Source organism: Cricetulus griseus, chromosome 7, assembly GCF_003668045.3.
Source record: "Cricetulus griseus strain 17A/GY chromosome 7, alternate assembly CriGri-PICRH-1.0, whole genome shotgun sequence".
Lineage (NCBI taxonomy): Eukaryota > Metazoa > Chordata > Mammalia > Rodentia > Cricetidae > Cricetulus > Cricetulus griseus.
This window is the reverse complement of record NC_048600.1, coordinates 25,865,724-25,891,373: the sequence shown is the minus strand read 5'-3', so window position 1 is coordinate 25,891,373 and position 25,650 is coordinate 25,865,724. Positions and strand designations below refer to the sequence as shown.

Here is a 25,650-nt window from a genome sequence, read left to right as displayed (position 1 = left end):
TGGCCTCACTGGGCTATGCTTCTCTACACTGTGGAGCTCTGAGCACCAGCAGGCTAGCCCAGGCCTTGCCATGGGCACATTCTGAGGGGGTGCACTCTGCAAGGCCAGGCTCTGAACTGGGACAGCATCATTTTCCCTATGTCTTAATTGGCTATATCCAGTCACAGTGCTCTCCCTGAGATCAGAAACAACTGCATGGTTCCATGAAAGAGGTGAGACAGGGCAAAACATTATGCCCACATTTACACATGCCCTCCCTCGCTATCCCACCACTTTGCAGAGTCATGAATGTATCAAGAGCCCAACCTTCACTCCAACGACGGGCCGTCATGAGCATGGACTCTTTAATCTGTACCATGCGATGGATGGAGCCAACCATCTACATGTGCTGGTGGTGAAGGAGTATGAAATGGCCATTTATAAGAAATACTGGCCCAACCACATCATGCTTGTACTCCCAAGCATCTTCAACAGCGCTGGAGTCGGTAGGTGACTTTGACATACACTGCCTGGTATGCTCTCTCTCAATGAAGACTCAGGAGAATGTTTCACAGAGGGAAAGAGCTGAGTGGTTGACATTAAATTCTTTGCTTGTGGAATGACAAAGCTGCTCTGATGTGCTTGACTGTGTGTATACACATGTGTGCCAGTGAATATGCATGTGTGTGGAGGCCAGTGGACGATCTTGGTGTCACTTCCCCAAAGTAGTCCACCTTGGTTTTTGAAAGTAAGTCTCTCATTGCCTGGAGCTCAATGATTTGGCAAGACTGGCTGGATGGTGAGCCCCAGAGATCTGCTGGTTTTTGTCTTCCTAGTGCTGGGATTATACACACAGACCACCATACTCAGCTTTATAAAAACCATGGCTCCTGGGGCTTGAATGCATGTCTTTGTGCTTGCAAGACAAGTACTTTCCCAACTGAGATATCTCTTAGCCCCTCTGTTAGAATTTTCTTATAAATATCATTTTAAAATGTTTATTCATTTAACTCATTTTTCTCAGCTTTTAGAAAAAAAGAACAAATGTGTGTATAAACTATGGAGGGGTGTTTCCTTGCTGGTGGTCAGTGGTCATTAGAAGACGGATATATAGTATTGCTTCTGGTGTGTCTGGTGTGGGCTCTGTTTTGTGAATCTGGGTGCAGGATTGAACATTGAGTCAGGTCACTTGGCCACCACAGGGGCTGCCCACTTCCTGATCAAAGAGCTGTGCTACCACAACCTGGAGCTGGAGAGGAACCGACAGGAGGAGCTGGGGGTCAAGCCCCAGGACATTTGGCCCTTCATCGTCATTTCTGATGACTCCTGTGTGATGTGGAATGCAGCAGATGTAGACTGTGCTGGAGAACGGAGTAGGTGAGGCAGCCTGGGCACACTTTTCCAAATTCAGAGAGCCATGGAAGACAGTGATGGGCAGTCCCATCTCGGCCTAGAGGACCACGGTGTGCCTCTAATGACAGAAAGCCAGGGCTGCGGATGTGGCAGAAGTGGACCCATTGTCCATGTCTTGATTCTTTTGAGTTTAAAAAACCATTACTGAGATATATAATACATACAGAATATTAGGGTTGGGAAGCAATACTTCAGCAGTAAGAAATACTTGGCTTCAGAGTCACAAGGATTCAGTTCAGATCCTAGAACCTACATAACGAGAGAGACATTCAGCAAATGCCTGTAACTCCTACTCTAAGGGCTCATATGACCTCCACATGTGCACAAGTATATGCACCCAAATACACAGACAGGTACATACATGCACATGTACATATAATCTTTAAAAATGAAAAAGACAACGTATACATAGTATGATATACAGATAGACACACAAAAGCAAAGTATAGCGTGTATACCATGTATAACAAAGTGTAGCACATATAGTTTTTTTTCACATATCAATAAATGGGTATTGATAGTTTCCCAAGATGCCCCTCGTGTTGTGCTCTAGCCCTGATCCTCTTAGAACCTTTTGCTCCTGGCATTGATTTTTGCTTGTGTCTTTTAGCATGCAGCAAAATCTTTTGGGTTCTAGTTTTCTCATTTTTGAAGGGTATCAATCCCGAGGTTAGCTTTCACTGTAGAGATGAACCAAACCATCATCTGTAGGTGGGCTCAATACTCGGGATGTGACTATATTCTGCACCTCAAAGTAATAAATGTGAAGAACTTGCCAGGATACCTGGTGCCCCTTGGTTGGATGGGTCTGGGTTCAGGTCATATCAGCCCTGTCCATGTAGTTAGGAAGCTATGCCCTGGCTGGCTTGTCATCCCGGGGACATTGGCCTCTTTCCTCCAAGCAGGGAGTTTTCCTGGTCCGAGAGGAATGTCTCTCTGAAGCATGTCATGCAGCACATTGAGGCGTCCCCTAACATCACACACTATGCCCTGATCGGCATGCGCAAGTGGGCCAGCAAGACGAGGGGCCGCGAGGTGCAGGAGCCCTTTTCCCGATGCCATGTGCATGACTTCATCATCCTCAATGTGGATTTGACCCAGAATGTACAGTACAACCAGAACCGGTGAGCATGGGGTCCTTGGGTGGGGGCTGGCCCTAGTACCAGTGGCCCTGAGCCCTGTACAGGATTCACATTCTTCTCCACTCTACCTGTGCTATACTGTTACCATGGTAAATGTGACAGAAGCAACTTGAGGAAAGAAAGGTTTATTCGACTGGGAGTTTGACAGTTAAGTCCACTAGGGTGGGGAAGGCAAGGTGGCAGGAATGTGAGGAAGCAGAGAGAGAAAGATGAGCACAGATACTCAACCCACTTTCTCCTTTGTATTTAGTATAGTACCCCAGCCCAAGAATGGCACTGCCCCCATATAGGGTGGATTTTCCCATCCCAACTAACCCATTCTAGAGATTCCCCCAGAGACATGCCCAGAGGTTGGTTTCCATGGTGTTTCTAAAGCCTATCAAGTTGACAAGCAGGATTAATCACCACAGCCACCGAAGCAGTGACTCTGCCCACAGCCCTGGAAGTCCTCACCTGCTGTGTAATTATTCTGAATTTTTATAGACATATATAGAATTTTTATTCGACTCCATTCCTTCATTCATAGATGTTTTCCTTAGTGACCTACCTTGTGCTGGGTGTTTCTTTTGCTTGGGCTTCCTCAACAAATAAGTCATTTTTTTTTAGTAATGTTACCATCTGTCTTAGTCAATGTTCTACTGTTGTGAAGAGACACCATGACCATGGCAACTCTTATAAAGGAAAACATTTCATTGGGACTGTCTTACAGATCAGGTGTTTAGTCCATTATCATCATGGAGGGGAGCGTGGCGGCACACAGGCAGTCATAGTGCTGGAGAGGTAGCTGAGAGTTCTACATCTGGATCAGCAGAGAGCAGGGAGAGAGAGAGAGACACTAGGCCTGGTTTGAGCATTTGAAACCTCAAAGCCCAACCCTGGTGACACACTTCCTCCAACAAGGCCACACCTCCTAATCCTTCTCAAGTAGCACTACTCCCTAATGATCCAGCATTCAAATCTATGAGCCTATGAGGGCCATTCTTATTCAAACCACCACACCATCAAAGAAAACTTAAATTGATTTGAATGAGTTGCTTTCCAGCCACAAGTCTGTTGACTGAGCATCCTGAATGCCAGGCAGTGGGCCACTTGGGAGTGTGAGGTTGGAGTCAGATTGACAATCCTTTTGGAGCCCAGGTTCACCCATTTACTACCCCTGCAGAATAGGCAGTAGTTTCCCTCTGAACCTGTTTGTCTCAGCTAAAAAAATATACCCAGTATTTTTTTTTACACTCTGGGCTGTGTTGGTTTTTATGTTTTTTTTCAACTTAGTGGAGGCCTGTAGCTTGCCTAGCACATTTGAAGGCCTGAATTTGATCCCCAGCAGGACATAAATTATATTTAGTCCTAGCTCTTGGGAGGTGGAGCCAGGAGGACCAGGAGTTTGAGGTCATCCTTGGTGCATAGTAAATACAAAGCTAGCTTGGGCTTCATGAGACCCTGTCTCAACAAACAACAAACAAACCAGACAGTACAGTGGACTTGTGTCTGTGAAGTGTCCCTCATGGTGTCTGCACTCACATCCAAGTCCTTATGTAAGTGATGTTTCAGGCACACACAGCCTCCCTGGGTCCAGTGACGCTATGCTTTGCCTTCCATTTTGCCTCACATCCCCAGTAGAGTAAGATTTTGAGACAGGAGTGAAGTTCACTTCAGCCTCATGATTCAGTATAGGGGGTACAGGAACAAGTTCATTTTTTTTGCTAGTTGAATTGAAAGGTAGTAAAAAAGTATCATAGGAAATCTTGGAGAATCCCTGAGTGCCATCATGTAATGCTGGGGGAAATCAGTAGTGTTCCCTCTTGGGCTTCCTAGTGTCATTAATAAAAAGTATTTAAGAGCAGATGTCAAGAGGAAGCTCAGGGTAAATGAACAGACTCAAATGGAAGCTTGAGGCCAGTTAGAGTTTCAAAGGAGACCCAAAGGCGGTTGCGCTGTAACACTCAAGAGGCCGGAGAAGGGCTGGTGTGGAAGGGACCACTGGGCGGCCGGCAGCCACACTGCCAAAAGTATGTGTTAGGTAGTTTAAAAGTGCTTGTGCCTATGTGTACACACACATACACAAGCTTGCTTAGGCCTTGGCCAGCACCCAAAATAAGAGGACAGAAGCGCCAGGTGTTGGTGGCGCACGCCTTTAATCCCAGCACTCGGGAGGCAGAGGCAGAGGATCTCTGTGAGTTCGAGACCAGCCTGGTCTACAAGAGCTAGTTCCAGGACAGCCTCCAAAGCCACAGAGAAACCCTGTCTTGAAACCCCCCCCCCAAAAAAAAAGAGGACAGAAGCAAGAGTTTTGCCTTTCTGAAATGGGACTCAGAAAGGCAGACGGGATGGCTGAGCCTCACAGTAGCTCATAGGGACCATATAAGGGGCCTGAAATTCTGGGATGGGAAAGAACATCTTCTCAAGGTGAACCCACCTTTGTAGGGGTGGTCCTCTAAGCATATCAGAACAGTCCTCCCCCCATTAACTCTAAAGGGCATGTCTCCACCTAGCGGTAGGTTCCATCACTTACTGTGACATGTGTTTTAACACTGTAGCTCTCGTGACGGGTGTCTGGGGGACTGGGAACTGTGCTCAGTCAGACTCACTCCTCCTCTGGCCCTGGGCAGGTTTACATGTGATGATGTAGACTTCAACCTCCGTGTGCACAGTGCTGGCCTCCTGCTCTGCCGGTTCAATCGCTTCAGTGTCATGAAGAAGCAGATTGCGGTGGGTGGGCACAGGTCCTTCCACATCACATCAAAGGTGAGTGTAGCAGCACTGACAAGCAGGTGCTCAGGCCACACCCAACTTGCTCTGGTATCAAAGCTGAGAGTAGGAGCCTGGGGATGGAGGGTTGTACCTCATCTTTTCAGGGAGTCTGAGCATTGGACACTTGGTACCAGGCCCTGGGGACTGATCTCTACTCTTCTGATGTTAAATAGCATCCAGTGTGATGCTGCACAGTGCAAGACCACCAAGCAGGCCTCTCTTGTGCACTCCTGCCCTCCCTACCCAGGCAGGCTATAGGGATCTAGACTTTTCTTCACACCATTGGATAGTACTTGGCTAAAGAACTGTTAGCTTCATACACAAGGCTAGCAGCTCAGTGACCACATTTGTCTGCCCATGAGCTGGGGTCTAGTTGGAGAGATATGACTCCAGTTGTCCTAGCTGAGCAGACCCAGTCTTTTAAGAAAAAGCAAATTAGATATCCCCCAGAATGCCAGGTAGGCCGGTCAACCCCTGCCTGAAGGTCCCTCTGATTCTCGCTTATAATGTTTTGACTCTTGCCCTCATATGTGACATCAGGGTGTCTTTTCCCGGTGTCTGTCTCCACCAACTCCTTGCAGAGTGACCCTTCCTGAGCTGGAGCAGACCCGAATCTGGCAACAGTTTTCACACAGTCACCCACAGGCAGGAGTCAGAGCTTCCTAAGAGAACAAAAGCCCGTTTCAGAGTATCACATCTGTAATTTTGCTACTGTTATGAATTGTAATGTAAACATTTTTGGAGACAGAGGTTTGCCAAGTGGGGTCTCGACCCTCAGGTTGAAAACCGATGCTCTAGATGCTTATGTAGCTCAAGGTCAGTGGGAGTGTTTTCAAGGCCTGCATGTGCTCCTGTTGGATCTGTTTTCTCATGGAATGATCATTAGTCAGTTTTCATAGGCTCTCTTTGGTAGAGATGGTGATGGTGGTGGGTGTGTGTGTGTCCATGTGTGTTTGCCTGCTTGCAAACGTGTCGGCATGCATGTGAAGCCAGACATTGGAGGTTGTTGTTGGATCTCTTGCATTACTGCTCTCTACTTTAGCCTTTGAGATGACATCTGTCCCCGAACCCAGAAGCCATTGATTGGCTGTACTGGTTGGCCAGTGAGCTACAAGGGACATGCCCTGACTGTGTCCCTTTCCCAGCCCTAGGGTTACAGATATGTGTGACCACAACTGGTGTTTACATGGGTGACAGGGACCTGAGCTCAAGACATCATGAGTGTTGTGCTTCATTTTATCTGAGGTATCTGAGTGGCCTGAGGCTTGTCTCTCTTCCTGGCAGGTATCCGACAGCTCTGTGGCCATTGTGCCATCCCAGTACATCTGTGCCCCAGACAGTAAACACACGTTCCTGGCGGCTCCTGCCCAGCTCCTACTGGAGAAGTTCCTCCAGTACCACAGCCACTGCTTCTTCCCGCTGTCTCTGAAGAACCACAGCCACCCTGTGTTGTCTGTGGACTGCTACCTTAACCTAGGACCTCAGGTAACTTGGCTTGGAATCCACAGAGCGAGAGGCCCAGTACCAGGATCTTGAATAATAATTAGGGTGTCCTTTAGGGATCCATGGAGATCGGCCTAGAACTCTGAGGGTAACAGGAATTTGCATGCACTCACGTCCCTTGCACACAACGGTGCTCTTTTAGCATTATTCATGTATTCATGTAATCCGCCTATATACTTGGAATTACCTCTAGCTGACTTAGAGCCATCACAGTGTAGGTGCTGTGTACATAGCTGTACTATACTGCTCAAAGAAACAAGGTCACAGAAGCTGCACACTCAGTACAGATTCAATTCTCAAAATGTTTTTGACCTGTGGTGGACAGAGTCTGTGAGTATGCTTAGAACCTGTAGATACTGTAGAACCTGTGCTCCAGCCTTTATCTCAGATGCTCACTCATGCTTGACCTCTGCTAAAACTGAGGCAGGGGGCGCTGTGTTAATCTATCAACTAGAATTTAGGGTTCAAACCCAATTCTGATGGCAAAGCATTACTGATTCTCAAATCAATTTATGAATTGGAGCAAACCTCCTAGAACTGATTTTTTTTTTTAAAGGATATACCTTGGCGATATCACAACTACCTCTTCCCCAAGCTCCATCTTGAGCTTGACCAATCACCTGGTACTTGCTGGATATTAGTCCCAAGTGTGACTGAATACTTCCTGGAGGGTGACACTTCTCGTGGGTCCCTTCTTTTCCAGATTTCTGTTTGTTATGTGAGCTCCAGGCCCCACTCCTTAAACATCAGCTGCTCTGACATGACTTTCAGTGGCCTCCTGCTGTACCTCTGTGACTCTTTCGTGGGGGCCAACTTCTTGAAGAAGTTCCATTTTCTGAAAGGTAATGCTCCTAGCCTGGACCTCGATTTGATAGGCCACTGTCACCTACATCTCTGCTGACAGGACCTTAGGCCTGATCCTTATTTGCCAGAAGGTAAACAAACTCAGAGAAGGAAAGTAATGGCCTCAACTCTCAAAATAGCAGAGAGCTGGGACTGGACCCCCAGGGGTCATTCAGTAGAGGATGGCAGGCATTTCTCATTTCTCTGTCCCTTCCCCTCTAAGTCCTTTATGTTGGTGCCCGAGGTTCCTCAGAGGCTTCTGTGTGGTTCAGGTCACCATGGCCTCCTTTGTCTCTTCTACAGACTTTCTCCTTTTCTTGTTAGTGGTTAAGGCTGGAAAAGCCTTGAAAACAAATGCTTGTCCACCTGTGGCTCCAGGCCTACTCCAGTTCCTTGCCGGCATCGAGTGTCCCTCGCCCATTTTCCTTGCTTTCATTCATTTAATTAGCAAGAGCAGGGTCAAACCTCTTACCTCAGGAACAGTGTTTTAACAGGTTTGTCCAGCTTGTGGACTGGGGGGTCCCACATGCCCCAGGTTAACTTAGAATATGAATCCCACCCCTGCAATGGTAAACTTACTTAAAACATGCAGGTGGGGTGGGGCAATTTTGACCTTTTTTAAAAACTTTATTCAGAATCTGGTAAATGTCAGCAATGTGATGTCTCAATGTGAGAAGGTTGGACACTCCTGCCAGGCTCCAGGGATGACTGAACACATGTAGGGAGGGAGGAACAAAACCTGTGAACAGAGCCTGGCAGATGGATGGATGGATTGCTGCAGGCTGAGAGCTTTTTAGATGGAGACTTCCTATGGCGGGCATGTGGCAAAGCTGCCCAAGGCCCACATGACTGGGAAACAGGGTTGAACTGAGATAAGCAGTGGCTTGAAAGCCCAGACTGGAGCTGAGATGGCTTGATTTGGGATCAAGCTCACATCTCTCTTCCCCTTCATCCCTGTTCCATTCATCTTTTCTGCCCCCACCCCCACCCCCACCCCACTGTCTGCCCAGCAAGCCTGCCTAATCCCTGCTGCTGCCATCTAGGATGCTGAGATTAGACATCACTCAGACAGGAAGAGAGGCCACTGGGCACCTGGCACTTCCACCCAGCCATGTGGTTATTGTGAATGGGATCCCCACACAGCTCTCTTGGGAGAACTCACCCCTTTCTCTCCTTGCCTCTGTCATTGCCCTCTCAAGGAGCCACCTTGTGTGTGATCTGCCAAGACCGGAACTCACTTCGCCAGACTGTTGTCCGCCTAGAGTTGGAAGACGAGTGGCAGTTCCGGCTGAGAGATGAGTTCCAGACAGCCAACGCCAAGGAAGATAGGCCACTCTTTTTCCTCACTGGACGGCATGTTTGAGAGAGTGAGAGGCTGGCAGAGCTCCTGAGAGTGTGGGGTCCTCAGGACCCACCTGCCACCAAGGCTAGTGAAGGTCCCTGACTAAGGGGTGGATGAACTCTGATATACCCCGAGATGGTCATGGGAAGCCCCTTGTGACACTTGTCACAATGTGCTGTGACAGATAATGATTTAAAGCCACAGCCATGAGTCCTCGATGGGCAGAAAACTGAAGACTACTATGTTCTGGGCCAGACCACATGCCCTGGGCTATCTTAAAAGTCCATTTTATGCAGAATGAAGTTTTGCTAACTCTGCTGTCATTCATATGCTTCCATGGACAAACTTGACCTGCTCTAGAGAATCTTGGGTTATCTTGTCACGGTGCCGGTGACTATGACTTCACATAATAGGTTTCCCATGACTCCCTGCAGAGCAATATTCCAAAGGAATGTTTTAACTGTAAAGTCTGGAGACAAGAAAAAACAAAAAACAAAAAACAAAGATCATTTTAATAAGAATTATTTAATCACCTACAAGTCTCCTTTGCAGAAGCTAGCCCAAAGGCATCCAATTTAATATGATAAAATGAATTGCTTTACTTTAGAAAAAAATGTCTCTCTATTTAAATAGTATGGGGTAAAACCAAAAGGGCCTTAGGGAGGAAATTAGAATTGTAGCAGTGGACCGAAGATTTGCCTTTCAAAGGAAAGAGGACCAAATTGCTTACATGATTAAAAAAAAATAATGAAAGCCAAAGTGATATACAAGACAGTTAAGGCCAGACAGAGAGCTGGTCTAAGTGTGCTTGATGTTCAGTCTTGAAGACTGGAGTTTGGAACCCAGCACATAGATAACAAGTCACGTGTTCTGCAAATGCCTGTAATTCCAGCTCCGAGGGATCCAATCCTCCCTTCTGTTCTCTGTTTTACTCAGGCCTGCCTCTCTCTCTCTCTCTCTCTCTCTCTCTCTCTCTCTCTCTCTCTCTCTCTCTCTGTGTGTGTGTGTGTGTGTGTGTGTGTGTGTGTGCTCGCGCGCGCACATACCTGAGAGCACACATACACACATGCACACACGAGAAAGAATCTTAAAAAAGAAAAAAACAATTAAGAACCAGATTTATAATTTTTTTGAAGCACACTTTTCAGTGAGACAGCCTGCGTTTTCTTATTCATCTTAGTTCATTTAGATTGAGTCTGGCCTGCCCAGAGAAAGTTGGACCAGGGAGAAGCAAGCAGATGTGTGTTACCTCAACGGTGTTTAGATCAATGCCCTAGGACGCCACCTGGTGGCCAGGTGCTTGGCGTATTGTTTGCAGGACTCCTTGAATGATTGCTCTCATTTGAAAGATGAACAGGTTATGATGCAAAGAGCACAAGCCATGGCAAGGACCAGAAGCTCAACTCAAAGCACTGTCCAGCTCCATCTGAGATCACAGTGCTTTAGGAGTGTCCCATGGGTAACGGAAAAACTGAGATTGTTGAAGACTTAATCAGAACACAACCCTTGTGCCCACTTAGACATGGATAAACACTATGCTTGGTGACAGTCCAAGGAGAAACCTGTTCAAGTTGATGCCAAAGATTTACTGCCAACCTTGTTCCCCCAAGGGAAAAATACACAGGTATAAAATATTTAGATCAATGTTTATAAAACAATCGCTTTGTGAATGTCATGATTCCTGCTTTGGAACAAAACTGATATCCTCTAGTTCAGTTTGTTTTCTGTAAATAGCAGCTCCTATGCCATTTTCCCTGTTTTATTAGTTAATTTAAACTGACACTCTAGACTGTTCCAGTCTTATAAATAAAACATATAATGTGTTTCTTGTTTGTATGGTGGATACAGGTTGTATTGTTTTGAGAAGACAGAGCTTAGCCAGTGATTTCCTGGGGCTGCCTGCTGAAAATCTCATGGCCTGACAGTATGCTTTGGGAAGGGAAATAAGAATAATGCCATGGAGGGCTAGGGAGGTCATTCAGTGGGAAAAGTACTTGCCGTACAAACATAGGGACCTGAGTTCAGAGATCCAGTACTCACGTATAGATGTGTGGTGGCATGGGAGATGGAACAGAACCCCCTGAATCTCATGGCTGACATACAGAGTCGGGAGCAATGAATGACTCTGTCTCAAGGTAGGTGAGGATTGACTGTATTAGTTATTTTGCTTTTGGTATGACAGAATACCCAAACACAAAGCAAATTCCCAATCTCTCTTGTTTTTTAAGATTGCTCACTGCAAGCCCAGTGTTTGCTTTTAGGCAGTGTTTCTGAAACCTGTGTATTGACTCTAGGACGTGGCTGTGTTAGAAGAAAGGCCCCAAGAAATGGAAGGGGGGAACCATAAACAGAGCCATCTTCTTCCTCTTAATGGTGTTCTATGACAAGAACCCACAACCCATGACACCCCCACCCCGCCCTGGGTTAAGCTCCTGAGATCTCAGAATTTACTTGCTGTTTCGACAGAGCCTAATGGTTGGATGACCATTTCTGTGGCCTCACAGATTCACTTCTGATTGCTTGCTCCTGTATCAAATGACTTCTCATGAAGTTGAGAAACTCAGTGTATTACCTACTCTACTTGTTGCTATGAAAAATACCTGACAGATCCACTTAGGCAGGGGTTTATTGCGACACTGGGTTTGAGAGTGTAGACTATCACAGTGGGGAAGGCATGGTGGCATATGCATGAGGCAGCCGGTCACATGGCATCCACAGTCAGGAAGCAGAGGAAGATGAATGATGGCGCTTAGCCAGCTTTCTTCTTTTTGCTCATTACGGAACCCCAGCCCATAGAAGGCTGTCATCCACTTTTAGGGTGGATAGTCTGACCTCAACTAATCCAGTCTAGGAACCTCCCAACCGCCTCACCTCCTCACAGACATGCCTAGAACTTGACAATGTTAACCATGCGATTCTAGATCCTATTAGGTTGGCAGTGTTAACCACCATACTTAGCAAGATGGCAGCCCTAGCCATTTCTGTTATTGCTTTACCTGCTGTGACAACTGACTGTCCTCAGCTATTCAACTCAGGTAGGTGGTTTGTAACCATACCTCCCCAGCTGTTGAGCTATGTGTGTGGGGGGGGGCAATGGGGCCTGCCTTCCAGGGAGGCTGCCCACCTTCAGGGTTGTTTCTGTAGAATTGCCTTCCCAACCCTGGTAAAGGCAGGATCCCTCACCATCCTCCTTCCTCATTCTCAAGTGCTCCTGGCCTTCTATAATCTCTGCTGCATCTTCTGCCTCTCCTGTCTCCTTAAGATGACCTCTTGTTTCCCTTGCAGTTGGAGTACTTTTTAAAATTTCTTGAGTTTTCTGCCCAGACATTTGTTTTGCCAATGTCTGTCTATTTGGTTGTCTTGGACTCCTTGAGGCAAGAGAAATGAGTTCCATGTTTAGGATCTGCCAATTTTATGTGCCAGGCAAATGAAGTATGTTCATTTTCATTTACTTAATGAAATACATATTTATTATTTTCCATTTATATAACATTTTCCCACCCTGTTCTAAGTGCTTGGCAAATCTTTTTTTTTATTTATTTTATTAGTTCAAATTAGGAACAAGCTTGCTTCAGATGTCAATCCCTTCTCCCTCTCCCTCTCCTCCCCCTCAACATCCCACCTGCCCCTAGCCATCCCCCCTCCATTCCCTAGGCAGGGTAAGGCCCTCAAAAGGGGTTCCCCAAAGTCTACCACACCATCCTGGGTCAGGCCTAGACTCTTCCCCATGTGACCAGGTCAAGAGAGCATCCCTTCATATGGGAATGGGCTCTCAAAATCCCTTCTTCTTTTTTTTTTTTTTTTAGGCCTTACATATTTAATACAGTGCGTTACCCCTGTACAAATGGAAAAAAAATTAAGTTCAACATTTCTAGAATAATATGGCTGTTAGTTTTTGTACAATGCCAACTGAACGCGACTTCTTTCCCTGCATCGAATAAGCCATACAACGAGTCACGGTATAGGTCAGTCTTGCACCCCAGCCTGGACTTGATATGTCCACATCTGTCTGGCTCTCTCTGGTGACTACATCCTGTCTGGGCTTTCCCTAGAGTTGGTCCATCGTCCAAACACCTTTCAAGGGTTCTCCCTCAGAACATGGAGAACAACAATACTCTAAAGTAGGTGTCATTGGGACTGTCTTAACCAAGAGGCTAAGTGACCTAAGATTACACTGAGGAGAAAAGTGTAGGCCCTTCGCTTTCAAGTATAGTAACATCCCTGTTAACAGAGCAGCTGCTTTCCTTCTTAATCAGCCTACTTCCACCAATGTCACATAGTTGATGATACTGTCCTATTCTCCAGCTCTATTGGGTAAATGTGTTGATCCCATATTTTTTCACTGGAAGCCCATTTGGTCTGCATGTTGGACAGGAGTCTGTACCAAACACGAGTCGTTACCAAAACCACTGGATTTTTCATCTTCTCTAAATTGTCTGGGGATTCAAGCACTGAAGTTTATTAATCTTTTTTCATTTAGAAATTTGCACTGAAACCACTCGACCTGGCTTCAGCATCTACAGACAGCTTTTATTTGAGGGAGGACCATGAACTAAGGCTGCCTCCAGCGTCAACTGATCTCATTACTTTTTCAATCTGCTTGTCTGGGCAGATGTCCCAACTCAGAAAAGATTAGCATCTTAATGGACAAAACAGTTGGAAAGACCAGTGCAGATTTTTAAAACTCTCTATGTCCAGGGAAGAAACAAGAATTCTGAGTACATTTGTCATTCGCGGAATATACTGCCCCAGTTTCTCACTTTCTTCATTAAACTCTGGCGAGCTCTTGTATTCTTTCTGGGGACTGTGGTCATGCTTGTGTCTGTTCTTGTTCCACAGAAACTTCCCTCTGGAGGTGCAAGCCTGCCCTCCCAGGTCGGGGTTTTCATAATCTTCAAAAGAGGCATTATTCCCCGAAATGGCATATTGGTTCTAACCCTCAACCTCCTCGGACTTCTGGCCTCATTTGGAAATGGGTCATTAGAATGTAATTGACTAAGATTACACTAGAGCAGTGCTTCTCAACCTGTGGGTCATGACCCCTTCAGGGATTGAAGGACCCTTCCACTGGGAACGCCTAAGACCATCGGAAAACACAGATATTAAATTATGATTCATAGCAGTAGCAAAATTAGTTAAGAAGTAGCAAGGAAAATAATTTAAAGAGCTGCAGCATTAGGAAGGTTGAGAACCACTGTCCGAGAGAGAAGGTAGCCCTAAGTGTCATGTCCTCTGAGGATCCACAAGCATGCCTAGATCATGAGACAAGGAGGTGCAGACTGGATTTGCCAGCACAGAACATCAAGGATCATCTGCCAGAAAGCAAAGAAGCAAGGTAGGCTGTGTGTGTGTGTGTGTGTGTGTGTGTAGTGGGGGAGCTGGTCTAATTTGCTTTTCTGTTGAGGTGGTAAAATATTGATCTGAAGCAACTTGGAGAGGAAAGGGTTTATTTGGCTTATACTTCCAGTTCGTGACCCATCACCATATGAAGTCAGGGAGGGAACTAAAGGCAGGAACTATGGAGGAATGCTGTTTACTGGCTCGTTCCCTAGCTTCTGTTCAGTTACCTTTCTCATACTGTCCAGAAGCCTCTTTCTGAGGGATGGTACCACCTGCAGTGGATTGAGCCCTGCTACATCAATTAGCAATAAAAATGTGCTCCACAGACATGCCAATAGGGCAATCTGATCAAGGCAACCCCCAACTGAGACTTCTACAGGTAGCTCTAGCCTGTGCCAAGTTGACAGCCGAAGTTAACTAGGAGACTAGCTAAGGTCTGGCTTTCAGATCTGCAGCCTCTACAAGTATGAGATGTGCTGGGGGTTCTTTACAATCATGTTGTCTGGGTTACATCGTCTTAGCAACCACACAGCCAGGTAAGCAATGCTGCTTCATTTCTACCCTGAGCCTGGCCACTCAGGCCAGCAGGACCCACTTCTAGAGCGGCCTCATAGGCCACTCTGGCCTTTACACTGTGAGCCACTCCTGGGCTCAGTGAGTGTGTTCCACCTCATAGTACTCTGTGAACTCTTACTGGGGCACAAGGAGGCTAAGGAGCCTAGCATTGGCCAGGAGCCAGGGAGAACAAGGCTGTAACATCTGCTGGAGCCACTTTGCCTGTTAATGGCCATGGGCATTAGAGAGGACTCAGTCCAATGTGGTGGTTGAGTAGCGTGTGGGGGAATGTTACACGAGGGAATACTGGGGCTGTCTTTCCCATCTGTGGACAAACCCATCTTATGGCCTTCCCCTCAGCCATGGCAAGAGTCCCAGTGCTGTGCTGGCTTCTACCATTCAAGTGGCAACTCTGCTAGCCCACCTTCTTAGGTGGGGAGAGGCTGATGGGGGACTGGTCTCATGAGAATGGGTCCTGGGAAGTATGGTCAGTGCCTCTGGCTGGCTCTGGGGCTGGAAGACAGTCACATCCAAGCTATGCAAAAACCTCAGCACAGTGACCCATGTTGTGTGGCAGGGCAGCCTGCCTTCTGCTTTGTGTGCTTCCCATTGTCCCTTGCCCACACCATTTACTCCTTTCAGACAGTTACTAGTGTGTGTATGTGTGTGCGCTTGTGTGTATATGTGTGTTATGTATGGGCATGTGCTATATATCTGTAATGTGTGATGTTCACATAATGACTCTTGTTATGGGTGTGGTACATGTATGATGAGGTATGGATGTCTAGGTTGTGTGTGGCATGTATGTGTGAAATGAATGTGTAGTGTTGAGTGGTGCCTGTGTGATGTGTGCATAAATAAGTTGTGTAGTATGTATAATGCCTGAGATAATGTATATGTTATATGATGTGAGTTGTGATGTGGTATGTATGAGATATGTGATGTGTACATACATATGTCATATGTGGTGCATGTGTAAATAAATTAGTGTGTGTCACGAGTATGCACTGCACATCAGTGGGGATAGGGTGATAGTGAGTGCTGAGCTGGAGGAACTTAAGGAAGCAGACAGGCCATCAGATGGAACCATGGTTCTTCCTGCCCTTCAGAGCCCCGTTTGTCTCCTTTATAGCATCTTCCACATTCAGGAAGAATCCCCGTTTCTCTGTTGGCTTGACAGCAGGGCCATACTGTGAAGTAGAACCTGGTACTGGGTGGCAGTCCACGGGAGTTAAGCCTGGTTAAGACAGACTGGGTATGGATTCTCCTTTTGTCCAGGATGGTGCTGCCCAAGTGCATCTGGGCCTGTGTGTTCTACAACCAGCAGAGCATGCAGACGGCTATTTCCCTGCCATAGATATACATCACATAGTCCAAAGGCTGACAGGAAGCTAGAGATACCCTGGCTTTCCAAAGCCTGTAGAATATGTCTGTCTGTGAGCAGCTGTCCCCACATAGAAGAGACAGGAGAACTCAACTACAGCTCATGCAATGCCACCATTCAGCCAGCACCTGGATGCTACTTGTTTGTCATTTGTGGAAACTTATAGGACATTTGAGTAACAGAGGACTATAGCAAGTGTTCAGAGAACACACATCAGCAGTACTGCTAATGTAAGAACAGTAGTAGCAGGCCTGGGGGGATGAGTGTTGGCGAAATCCTTGTTCTACAAGCATGAAGACCTGAGATTGATAACTGTGGTGGTTTGAAAGAAGATGCCCCCCAATGGGAGTAGTGCTATTAGGAAGTGTGGCCTTGTTGGGAGTAGGTGTAGTCTTGTTGGAGGCATTGTGTCACTGTTGAGGAGAGCTTTGAGGTCTCATGTTTGCTCACGCTATGCCCAGTGAGACAGACCACTTCCTGTTACCTTTGAGTTAAGATTAGGACTCTAGGCTACTTCTCCAGTACTGTGTCTGCCTGCACATCATGATGACAATGCCTGTTGTACCATGATGATAATGGACTAAACCTCTGGACTGTAAGCAAGCCACCCCAATTAAATGTTCTTCCTTTATAAGAGTTGCCATGGTCATGATGTCTTTTAACAGCAACAGAAACCCTAAGACAATTACCATATTCCATGATTTTTAAACATGCATGGGTGTGGTGGCACTCACTTGTAATCCTAGCACCAGGGAGACAGAGACAGGACACTTGGGACTCTCTGTCCAGCTAACCTAGCATGTTTGGTGAACTCAAGGTCAGTGAGAGACTGTGTCTCAAAAAACAAAGTGATGGTTGTGGTGGTTTGAATGAAAATGGTCCCATAGGCTCATAGGAAATGACATTATTTGAAAGGATTAGGACATGTGGCCTTGTTGGAGTAGGTATAGCCTTGTTGGAGGAAGTGTGTCACTGGGGGTGGGCTTAGAGATTTCAGATGTTTAAGCCAGGCCCAGTGTCACTCTCTCTTCTTGTTGCCTGCCAATCTGGATGTTGAATGCTCTCTGCCATGCTGCCATGCTTCCTACTGTAATGATAATGGACTAAATCTCTGAACTATAAGCCAGTCCCAGTTAAATGTTCCTTTATAAGAGTTGCCATGGTCATGGTGTCTCTTCACAACAATAGTAACTCTAACTACGGCAATGGTTGATCTCTGGTCTTCATGTACACAAACACCTGGATACACTTGTGCATCTGCATACACACAAGACCACGTAAGATGCACAAACATGCACATGATCATATTCTCTCTCTCTCTCTCTCTCTCTCACACACACACACACACACACACACACACAGAGAGAGAGAGAGAGAGAGAGAGAGAGAGAGAGAGAGACAGAGACAGAGAGAGAGACAGAGACACATACACATACACAGAGAGAACAAAAAATAGCACCAGCTAAATTTATTGAGTACTGGCTATGTATGTACCAGGGCAGGCACTGAATACCTTTGTGACTATGCAAGGGCTCCTATTCTTTAACTGTAGCACAGGCGGGAAGCTGAGGGCAGTAGGTGTTACGTGGCTTGCCTGCAATATGCACTGGTCAGTGACTGAGCTGGGTCAGGAGGTCCACCTGGACTGTTAGTGATGGCGTGGCTTGTCTGATGGGCATGTCCCAAGCAGCCGTTGTTCATTCTCTTCATACTTGTATTTCGCCCAGGCTGGGGTTTCTTGGTGATCCCCAAAGGCGGAAACTGTATGTACTAGGGGGTGACTCTGGGGCTTCTTGGGGTAAGGGCACTATGGAATGCTGTTCACCACACAGGGAACTGAGGGATTCCAGGAAGAGCTTTCTGAAGGAGGAAGACACGGCGTTGTAGAGGACTGGGGTCACTGCCGAGCTGACGTAGAAGAGCGTGTTGGTCACCATGTAGAAGTAGTGATAGAAATCATAGAGTGTGCTGGAAGGAAAACCCAGGGGTCTGGTTAGACGCTGTTAGCTCCTCACAGTGCCTGCAAGACCTGCTGTAGAATGCCTGACTTCCCTGGTTGTGATGACTGATCATCTATGTAGCAGATGGCACCCCTGATGACAGTGGCTATCCATCTAGGTCAATAAGATGCTGGAGTCATGCATTTCATGGTATGGACAAGGAGATGTGGCTTAATAACAATAGAAGGTTTTGGTTTTTTGTTTGTCAGAAGTCGAGCTCCCTGTGGCAGAGATTGTCTGCAGTGGTAAGCTTGGCATATGTTCCTTGTCATAGTTTGAATGTAATTGGCCCTCATAGGCTCATAGGGAGTGGCACTATTAGGAGGTGTGGCTTTGTTACAATAGGTGTGGCCTTGTTGGAGGAGGTGTGTTACTGTGAGGGGTGGGCTTTGAGGTCTCATATATGCTCAAGCCACACCCAGTGTCCCAGTACACTTCCTGTCACCTGCAGATCAAGATATAGCTCTTTCTCCACTCTCAGCTCCTTCTCCAGCACCATGTCTGTCTGCATGCTGTCATGCTTCCCAACATGTTAATAATGGACTCAACCTATGAACTGTAGGCTACCTAATTTAATGTTTTCCTTTGTCAGAGTTGCCATGGTCACATTGTCTCTTCACAGCAATAGAAACTCTAACTAAAGCAGATCAAACACAGGGCTTTGTGCATGCTAGGCAAACTACCAACTGAGCTATATTTCCAGCTCATGATTTTTCTCTTCTCTAACTTTAATAAAAGAGGGTTCACATCCTGTTTTCTATGCAGATTTTATTAGATCATGGAACTATCTTGTGTCTTTCTCTCTCTCCTTGTAATAACATGGCCTTTGTCACCCTCCCTGGGCTGCAGGTGTTGGTCTATTCTGGTGCCAAGATGCTCATAGCCCTGGTTGTCATACCCAAGGTCTTACCAGGTCAGGAAGGTTGCTAGAGAGTGCCCGATTCTGCCAGGCATGATATATGCCTCTTATCACAGTCCTTGGGAGACTGAGGCAAGAGGATTGCTTTGCTTGGCTACTAAGAGAATACTGGGTCAGCTGAGGCAACATAGCAAGACTTTGTCTAAAAATAAACAAACAGGGCTGGAAAGATGGCTCAGTGGTTAAGAGCACATACTGCTCTTTCAGAGGACTTGGGTTCAGTTCCCAGCACCCACAGTTCTGGTAGCTCAGAACTGTCTATAACTCTAGTTCCAGGGGATCTGACACCCTTATACAGGTATACATGCAGGCTAAAACACCAATGCACATGAAATAAAAGTAATTTAAAAACAAACAAAAGAACCACACAATGCCTTGTTCCCCACCTCCAGCTGAAAGATTCTCAGACCCTGGGCAGGACCAGATAGACTACAGGCCAGAAATTCAGAAAACTTGGCAGCTAAGGATCCATTGCCGGCTCCAGGCCTTCTCAGTGGTCCCTTTTCAGTGGCCAGATAGCCTCAGTATACTTACTCATTCCATCCATCATCAGGAACATAGCAGTACATGAGCCTTCGGGCATGGTACGGCAGCCAGCAGATGACATACACAGCCACGATGGCTCCTGCAGGACAGTGGGAGAGAGAGAGGGGGCATAGCAGACAGAAAGCAAACATGTTCTCAGTTACATCATCGTCCAGGGAGGAAGGTGCCCAAGGTGACAACAGCAATTCCTGTGGCATCTTCCTGGAGCCAAAGGATGGGAAGAGAACTTTAAGTTATTGGATATGAATTTGCCCTGTCCTTGGATACAACATGCTTTCAGAATCTTCCATTGATTACTGGAATACACTCCCACCTGAGTGACTATGTGGGTAGCATACTATAAATGCCCTTTCTACTGTGCAAAGCTTGTCCCGAAACTCTTCCTTCTGGATGGATGGTGGTACCATCATCAGGCCAGAAGCCAGAACATTCATAGTTTTCTATCATTCCAACACTTGCCTTTTAATGGGCTCTTCCTTGGCAACTGCCCACTGTATCTTGTCTGTGTCTCTACTGTTGCCACACTATGAAACTCCTCTCCACTGGACTCTGAGAACCTTCCCTCTCCTCCCATGACCATCTACCCACCAACTACCCAGTGTGGCCCTGCAGCAGCACTAACTAGTATCCTGGTAGAAATGCAGAATCATCTCATCCCACTTAAGACCTTGTGGGTTGGAATCTCCTGCCTGGACCCTACGCTGTGGCTTTTACATGTCCTAGATCACTGAGTACACCCTGAAGTTTGGGAGCACTATTTAGCCCCAAATAGTGCTAAATAGATCTTCTAGACATTGGCTCTTGGAACTCCAGCCCAGCAACTCTAAAGTGAAGCCTGACATATGCTGGAACTTAGGGCTAGGCATTCCCACCTAGTGACTTAACTTAGGGCTAGGCATTCCCAACCAGGTGACATTGTGCCAATGGTCACATCACAGTGCACTCAGCTCTTAGCATCTTTTCCTACAGGACTGTGATGTTGCAGAGAGTGCTGACCTGTCCCATTGGATCCTCCCAGACTTCAGCTAGTGCCAAGATTTCAACTAGGGTGTGATGGGTGCATGGAGAAACCTGTTTTCCTGTGCCTTTAAGAGTGTCCTTTACAAGGCCAGATTGTTCCAGATCCTTACAAAGGCAAGCAATTAAACAGATGTGCTAGAGGGGAAATGGGATTTGGGGACCCAGCCAGTCTGAGAGTCCACAATCGCTAGACTGAAAGTCATTCACAGTAGCTACTCCTGGCCGCCTTACACAGCTCAACTTTCTGAAACAGGGCCAGGTCTCTGCCTGTGTGGGTGAGCTGCTCTCTGGATGGATCTGTACTTTCATGCAGAGAACTCCATTTCTTTCTTTTGACGATCCCATTGTGCTTGTGAGGAAAAGTTATGGATGAATGTACAGCTCCTCTGAGGTACAGGGAAAAGAAGACCCAGAGAGAGGCAATATCTTGCCAAGGTCATCCAGCTCGGGACTGATAGAGGCAGCCCTGGTACCCAGCCTCCTCTCCCTCAGAGTGTTATGGTGGAGTACTTAACTGAGAACCTGGGCGCTGCGCTGGAGGCTGCGGATCTGGCTGGCATCCTTGTGTCTCACCAGGCTGGCTTGGACCCCCAGGGACAAGGTCTTTCTCCATGTGATGACACCCAGGAGGCCTTCCTCACTCAAGAGCTCCAGGCGGCTGGGGATAGAGCTGACTTGGGCAGAAGCTGATGGTACCTGGGAGTAGAGGGCCATCAGATGGTTGATGGTGACCCCGTTCAGGAAAGCAGTGAGTGCCAAGGGAAGCACGAAGGATACCAGCACGTTCACCTGTGAAGGTAATTCCAAGCATCACAGGGGCAAAGGCCCATGACTCTGGTCATTTAGGTTTGCTCTGTACTCAGAATCTGCATCAGCAGAAGCAGGAGACAAAAGGGCCTGGAAGGTAAAGCTAAGGATAGCCTAAGAACTGTGATGCTACAGTGCAAGCCCGAGGCCACAGAGAAGCCATTCTTCCCTGTGGACACAAGACAGAAACTCGTTCCAAAGAGAGACATCACTGATGTTCGACCTCCTCATTCCACTTTCTTCTCAGCTTTGGAGTCTGGACTCTGAGTGACCCAGCCTGCTTTGCAGTCTTTATGCTCGAACAGGGTCTTCAAATGGCTTCTACTGGCTGGATACCTTAATTTTAAAATCACAGTCCATAAGCCAGGCAGCAGCAGTGCACACCTTTAATCCCAGGACTCAGGAGGCAGAGGCAGGCACATTTCTGTGAGTTTGAGGCCAACCTGGTCTACAGAGTGAGTTCCAAGACTGCCAGGGCTACAGAGAGAACCTTGTCTTGAAAAACAAAAAAAAGTCACATTCCATGGGCTGGAGGGAAGGTTCAGTGTTTAACAGCACTTGCAGAACACCAGAGCTCTGTTCCCAACATCCATGCTAGGCAGTTCACAGCAACCTGTAATTCTGGCTGTGAGAACCAGGGAATCTGATGCCTTCTTCTAGCCTCTGCAGGCACCTGCATTCTATGTGGACATACTCATATACCCAGAAATAGACACATGACTAAAAAGAAAATAAATCATTTTTTAAAAATCAGTCTGCTATCACAGTTCAGAGGTTGACAAACAGGTCAGAAGGCTGTGGCAAGTGTAGGCTCTGGAGGTGCCCCTCAGTCTGTCCAGGAAGAGCAGCAGCAGTCTCCAGAGCCATGTGACAAAAGGGAACCTATGCTGGGGCACCCTGGAGATACCAAGGGCAAAGACAGCAGAGGGCATGCGTGGCTTGTGGGTAGTCTCTCCCCACTCATTCTCTCAGTGGTTGTCTTAGAGGCCATGTGGGCAGCTCCTGTAGGTTCCACATGGCACTCAAATGTTTATGGGAAAACTTCATGAGGTGTGTGGTGGTGGTGGGGAGTCTGCATGAATAATGTCTTCAGGTGGTCCAGGCTAGGTGCTTCAGTGGGAAGGAACACTGGAAATCAACCCTCTAGAGTGTAATGGGAATGGAAATTGGGGGGAACACGTACTGAGGACCCACTATGCTGTATCCCTGGTACTTTCACAGGATCACATTTAATTATTCTCATGACACTGGCATTGTGTTTTTGGTATTCAGGAAAACCCAGGCATGTGAACATCACTGATGGACAGGCAACAAAGCAGGGACAACAAACAAACAAACAAACAAACAAAAAACCAGAGAAAGTGTCTCCTAGGAGCCAGCACACCCTTCATTCTGACTCAGGGTGCCATTCTTCCTCACCATCCTTGTCCTGTAGGCTGAAGTTTCTTCCTGTGTTTGTATCACTGGAAACAGAGTCTTGACTAGACTCCTCCAGCTTCCCTCCATGCACCCACCCCCCACATATAGTGGCTGAACTCTCAGTCTAGAAATGGGCATGATGTTTCAAATGCCAAACTCTTTTAAAAGTAAATCCATTACAAACAAACCATTGTTAGGAGGCGTTTGGTCTTCCTTTCCCCTGGAGGAAAGTTCCCTATCCAAGGAGAGTGCTGGACCAGACAGGGATAAAGCAGCCCTGTAGAACATGGGTAAACATGGGCACAATTGGCCTCTCCCCCGTCCTTTCCCATTTTCACCTCTTGGGTGAAAATGAAGGTCCTCTCTCCCTACCCACCAGATCCAGCTGGCACACACAGGGTGGGGCAAGGAAACAGAGGGGGCTTTATGCCAGGGGCTGCAGCCTTGTGCCATGGCAGGAGAATAGGGTGGAGAGAGAGGTATCAAGATTAATTTGAGAGAAACCAATGGCAGAGAAAGGCTGATGACCCTTACCAATGGCTGCATGTAAGGGACAGAGCATGCAATAGAAAAGCCCATGAATGACATATGTGGAGGAAGGTAGGTGCTATATAAATGACCCATAAAAGGTCGCCACCGTCCACTCTCCTGTCTCAGATCTGTTGAGCTTCTAACAGTCCTCTCCTGTTCTCTGTTCTCTGTCCACTTCAATCATGGAAGTGCTTTCTCCTCTGACAAACCACCGCCTGTGTGCCCCTAGCACAGTTCTTTGTTCTGGGACACAAGGACCTGAATATCACAGCAGTTCCCTCTGGACTGCAGTCCCTACCTGGCCAGCAATGCAGAGCAGGATATGGTGGTCCAGCCACCTGTGCCGCCCCTGAATCCCACACTGTGTCCTGATGTACCTGCACTTTTGTGTGCCTATCTCCCCACTTCCTCAATGTGCTTGTGGCTAGTGAAAGGACGTTAGCTATACCCTGTTTTGGTCCTTTGCATTCCCCGGAAGGACGCTGGAGTGGCTGCTTTAGTTTCTCTCACTACCCTAGTGTGCGTCTCACTCAGGCTCACTACCCATCTGAGCAGTGGTCTGGCAAACTCAGAGGGCCCTGGGTTACAGGACCACTCAAAACATGAGACTTGGGAAGTCTTGGAAGGCGAGACTTGCTTTCAGAAAAGGCGCTGCAAATCTCTGGGAGTAGATCACAGACTAGGGGAGCAGGCCGGAATGGAGAAGCCTTGGGAGCAGCGTGTTGAGGGAAGGCTTTCAGAAAGAGGCAAAAATATAGCTCACTTCCAGGGTTAAGAAAAGTTGGAGAGGGAGGATGCAAAGAAAGACTTGTTGACCTAAATGCCAGAGAGAGGCCAGGCAAAGCTAGGGAAAATGGGGGTGGGGAGTGGAGTAAGTATGGGAGAGGACGGCACAGGAAATGAGGCCAGAAACCTCATCAGCCCCCAGAAGACAGGAGCAGAGAAACGCCTCCTCCGATTTCTGAGAGGCCCATTCCAGAGCCACATGTTTGGAGTGTGCATTTCACAGGCTCACCTGTGGTTCCTTTTAAAAAGAGGTGTGAGTGTGTGCACATGCGTGAATGCGTGTGTGTGTGTGGGGGGGAGGGTCAGAGGACAACTTTAGGAATTGGTCCCCCTTACCTGGATGAAGACCTGGAGTGTGGCGCGGCTCACCATTACCGTGCACACGCGCGAGGCGGGCTCAGGCTCCCCGTTGGCACGCTCCACTTCGTGCTTCTGCCCCATGATCAACGCCATGGGCAGGGCAAGGCCCAGTGAGGCGACCCAGACCAGTGACAGCAGACGGCGGGTGCGGCGCGGAGTGAGCAGACGGCGGGCGCGCAGCGGCTGGCACACAGCCAGGCAGCGCTCTGCGCTCAGGCTGGCCACGCTCAGCACCGTGGCGTAGGCGCACAGCTCACGCACGAAGTAGTAGCCACGACAGCCCAGATCCCCGAAGACCCAGGGGTAGTGGGACCACACGAAGTTGTAGAGTTCCATGGGCACGCTGACCAGTAGCAGTAGCAGGGCCGACAGCGCCAGGCTGAGCACGTGGTAGCGCAGGCGCCCGGGGCGACCGGCCCGCGCCTTCAGCACCACGTGCACGGACAGCGCATTGCCCGCCGTGCCCAGAGCGAAGATGAGAGAGTAGAGCACGGTGAACAGCACCTTGGCCCAGAGGCGCGTGTCCACGCCCAGCCGTGCGTCCAGGCTCAGCCCTGCGCTGGGGCTGGGCCTCGTAGACCGCGGGCTGCTGGTCTCCATCACTGTCTCGTGGTGGCCTGAGCTCCCTCCCTCCCTCTCACTGCCCGGAGCCTGGGCTAGCTGCCCGGTGAACCAGCACCTCCTCCTTCCTGGGAAACTCCAGAGCTGGGAAGGCACGCCCCCAAAGGGAGTTCCAGAGGGGCATCAGACTAGAATACTTCGCCCATTTGGCTCAATCCAGAAAAGCACGTGTTGGTGGAAAAAGAGGTTCTTTGAGGTTCACCTGGATAGCATCACTAATAGGCTGTGTGACCCACGGGCAAGTTTTTAAAACTCTCTGTGACCCCCCCCCCCCGCTCCCGTTTTCAATTTTTAAATACCACTCATGATGCAGAATTTCTCTGCGGATCAAAAGAGTGGATCGACATGCAGATGTTATACCTCTGTCTGTTTGGTACGTCTCTGTGAGC

The 25,650-nt window shown here is 47.8% G+C and overlaps 2 protein-coding genes across 2 annotated transcripts in view; one reads left to right on the top strand and one right to left on the bottom strand.

Annotated features, from left to right (window-relative positions):
* The window catches only part of Greb1 (growth regulating estrogen receptor binding 1), a 68,954-nt gene extending 58,987 nt beyond the window's left edge, over positions 1 to 9,967 (top strand). The window contains exons 26-32 of the mRNA XM_035448244.1: positions 281 to 485; positions 1,182 to 1,356; positions 2,298 to 2,516; positions 5,144 to 5,279; positions 6,570 to 6,770; positions 7,492 to 7,630; positions 8,831 to 9,967. Of these exons, the coding sequence (XP_035304135.1) occupies positions 281 to 485; positions 1,182 to 1,356; positions 2,298 to 2,516; positions 5,144 to 5,279; positions 6,570 to 6,770; positions 7,492 to 7,630; positions 8,831 to 8,994 (1,239 nt within the window). The 3' untranslated portion in view covers positions 8,995 to 9,967. The remainder of the gene's footprint in view (positions 1 to 280; positions 486 to 1,181; positions 1,357 to 2,297; positions 2,517 to 5,143; positions 5,280 to 6,569; positions 6,771 to 7,491; positions 7,631 to 8,830) is intronic.
* A 7,991-nt stretch (positions 9,968 to 17,958) lies between these two features.
* Positions 17,959 to 25,240, bottom strand: Ntsr2 (neurotensin receptor 2). The gene is made up of 4 exons (XM_027424656.2): positions 24,617 to 25,240; positions 21,253 to 21,526; positions 19,706 to 19,796; positions 17,959 to 18,220 (listed from the first exon to the last, which is right to left on the bottom strand). Exons 1-4 carry the CDS (start codon positions 25,238 to 25,240, stop codon positions 17,959 to 17,961), a joined length of 1,251 nt encoding a protein of 416 aa, XP_027280457.2.
* Between the last annotated feature and the right edge of the window lie 410 nt (positions 25,241 to 25,650).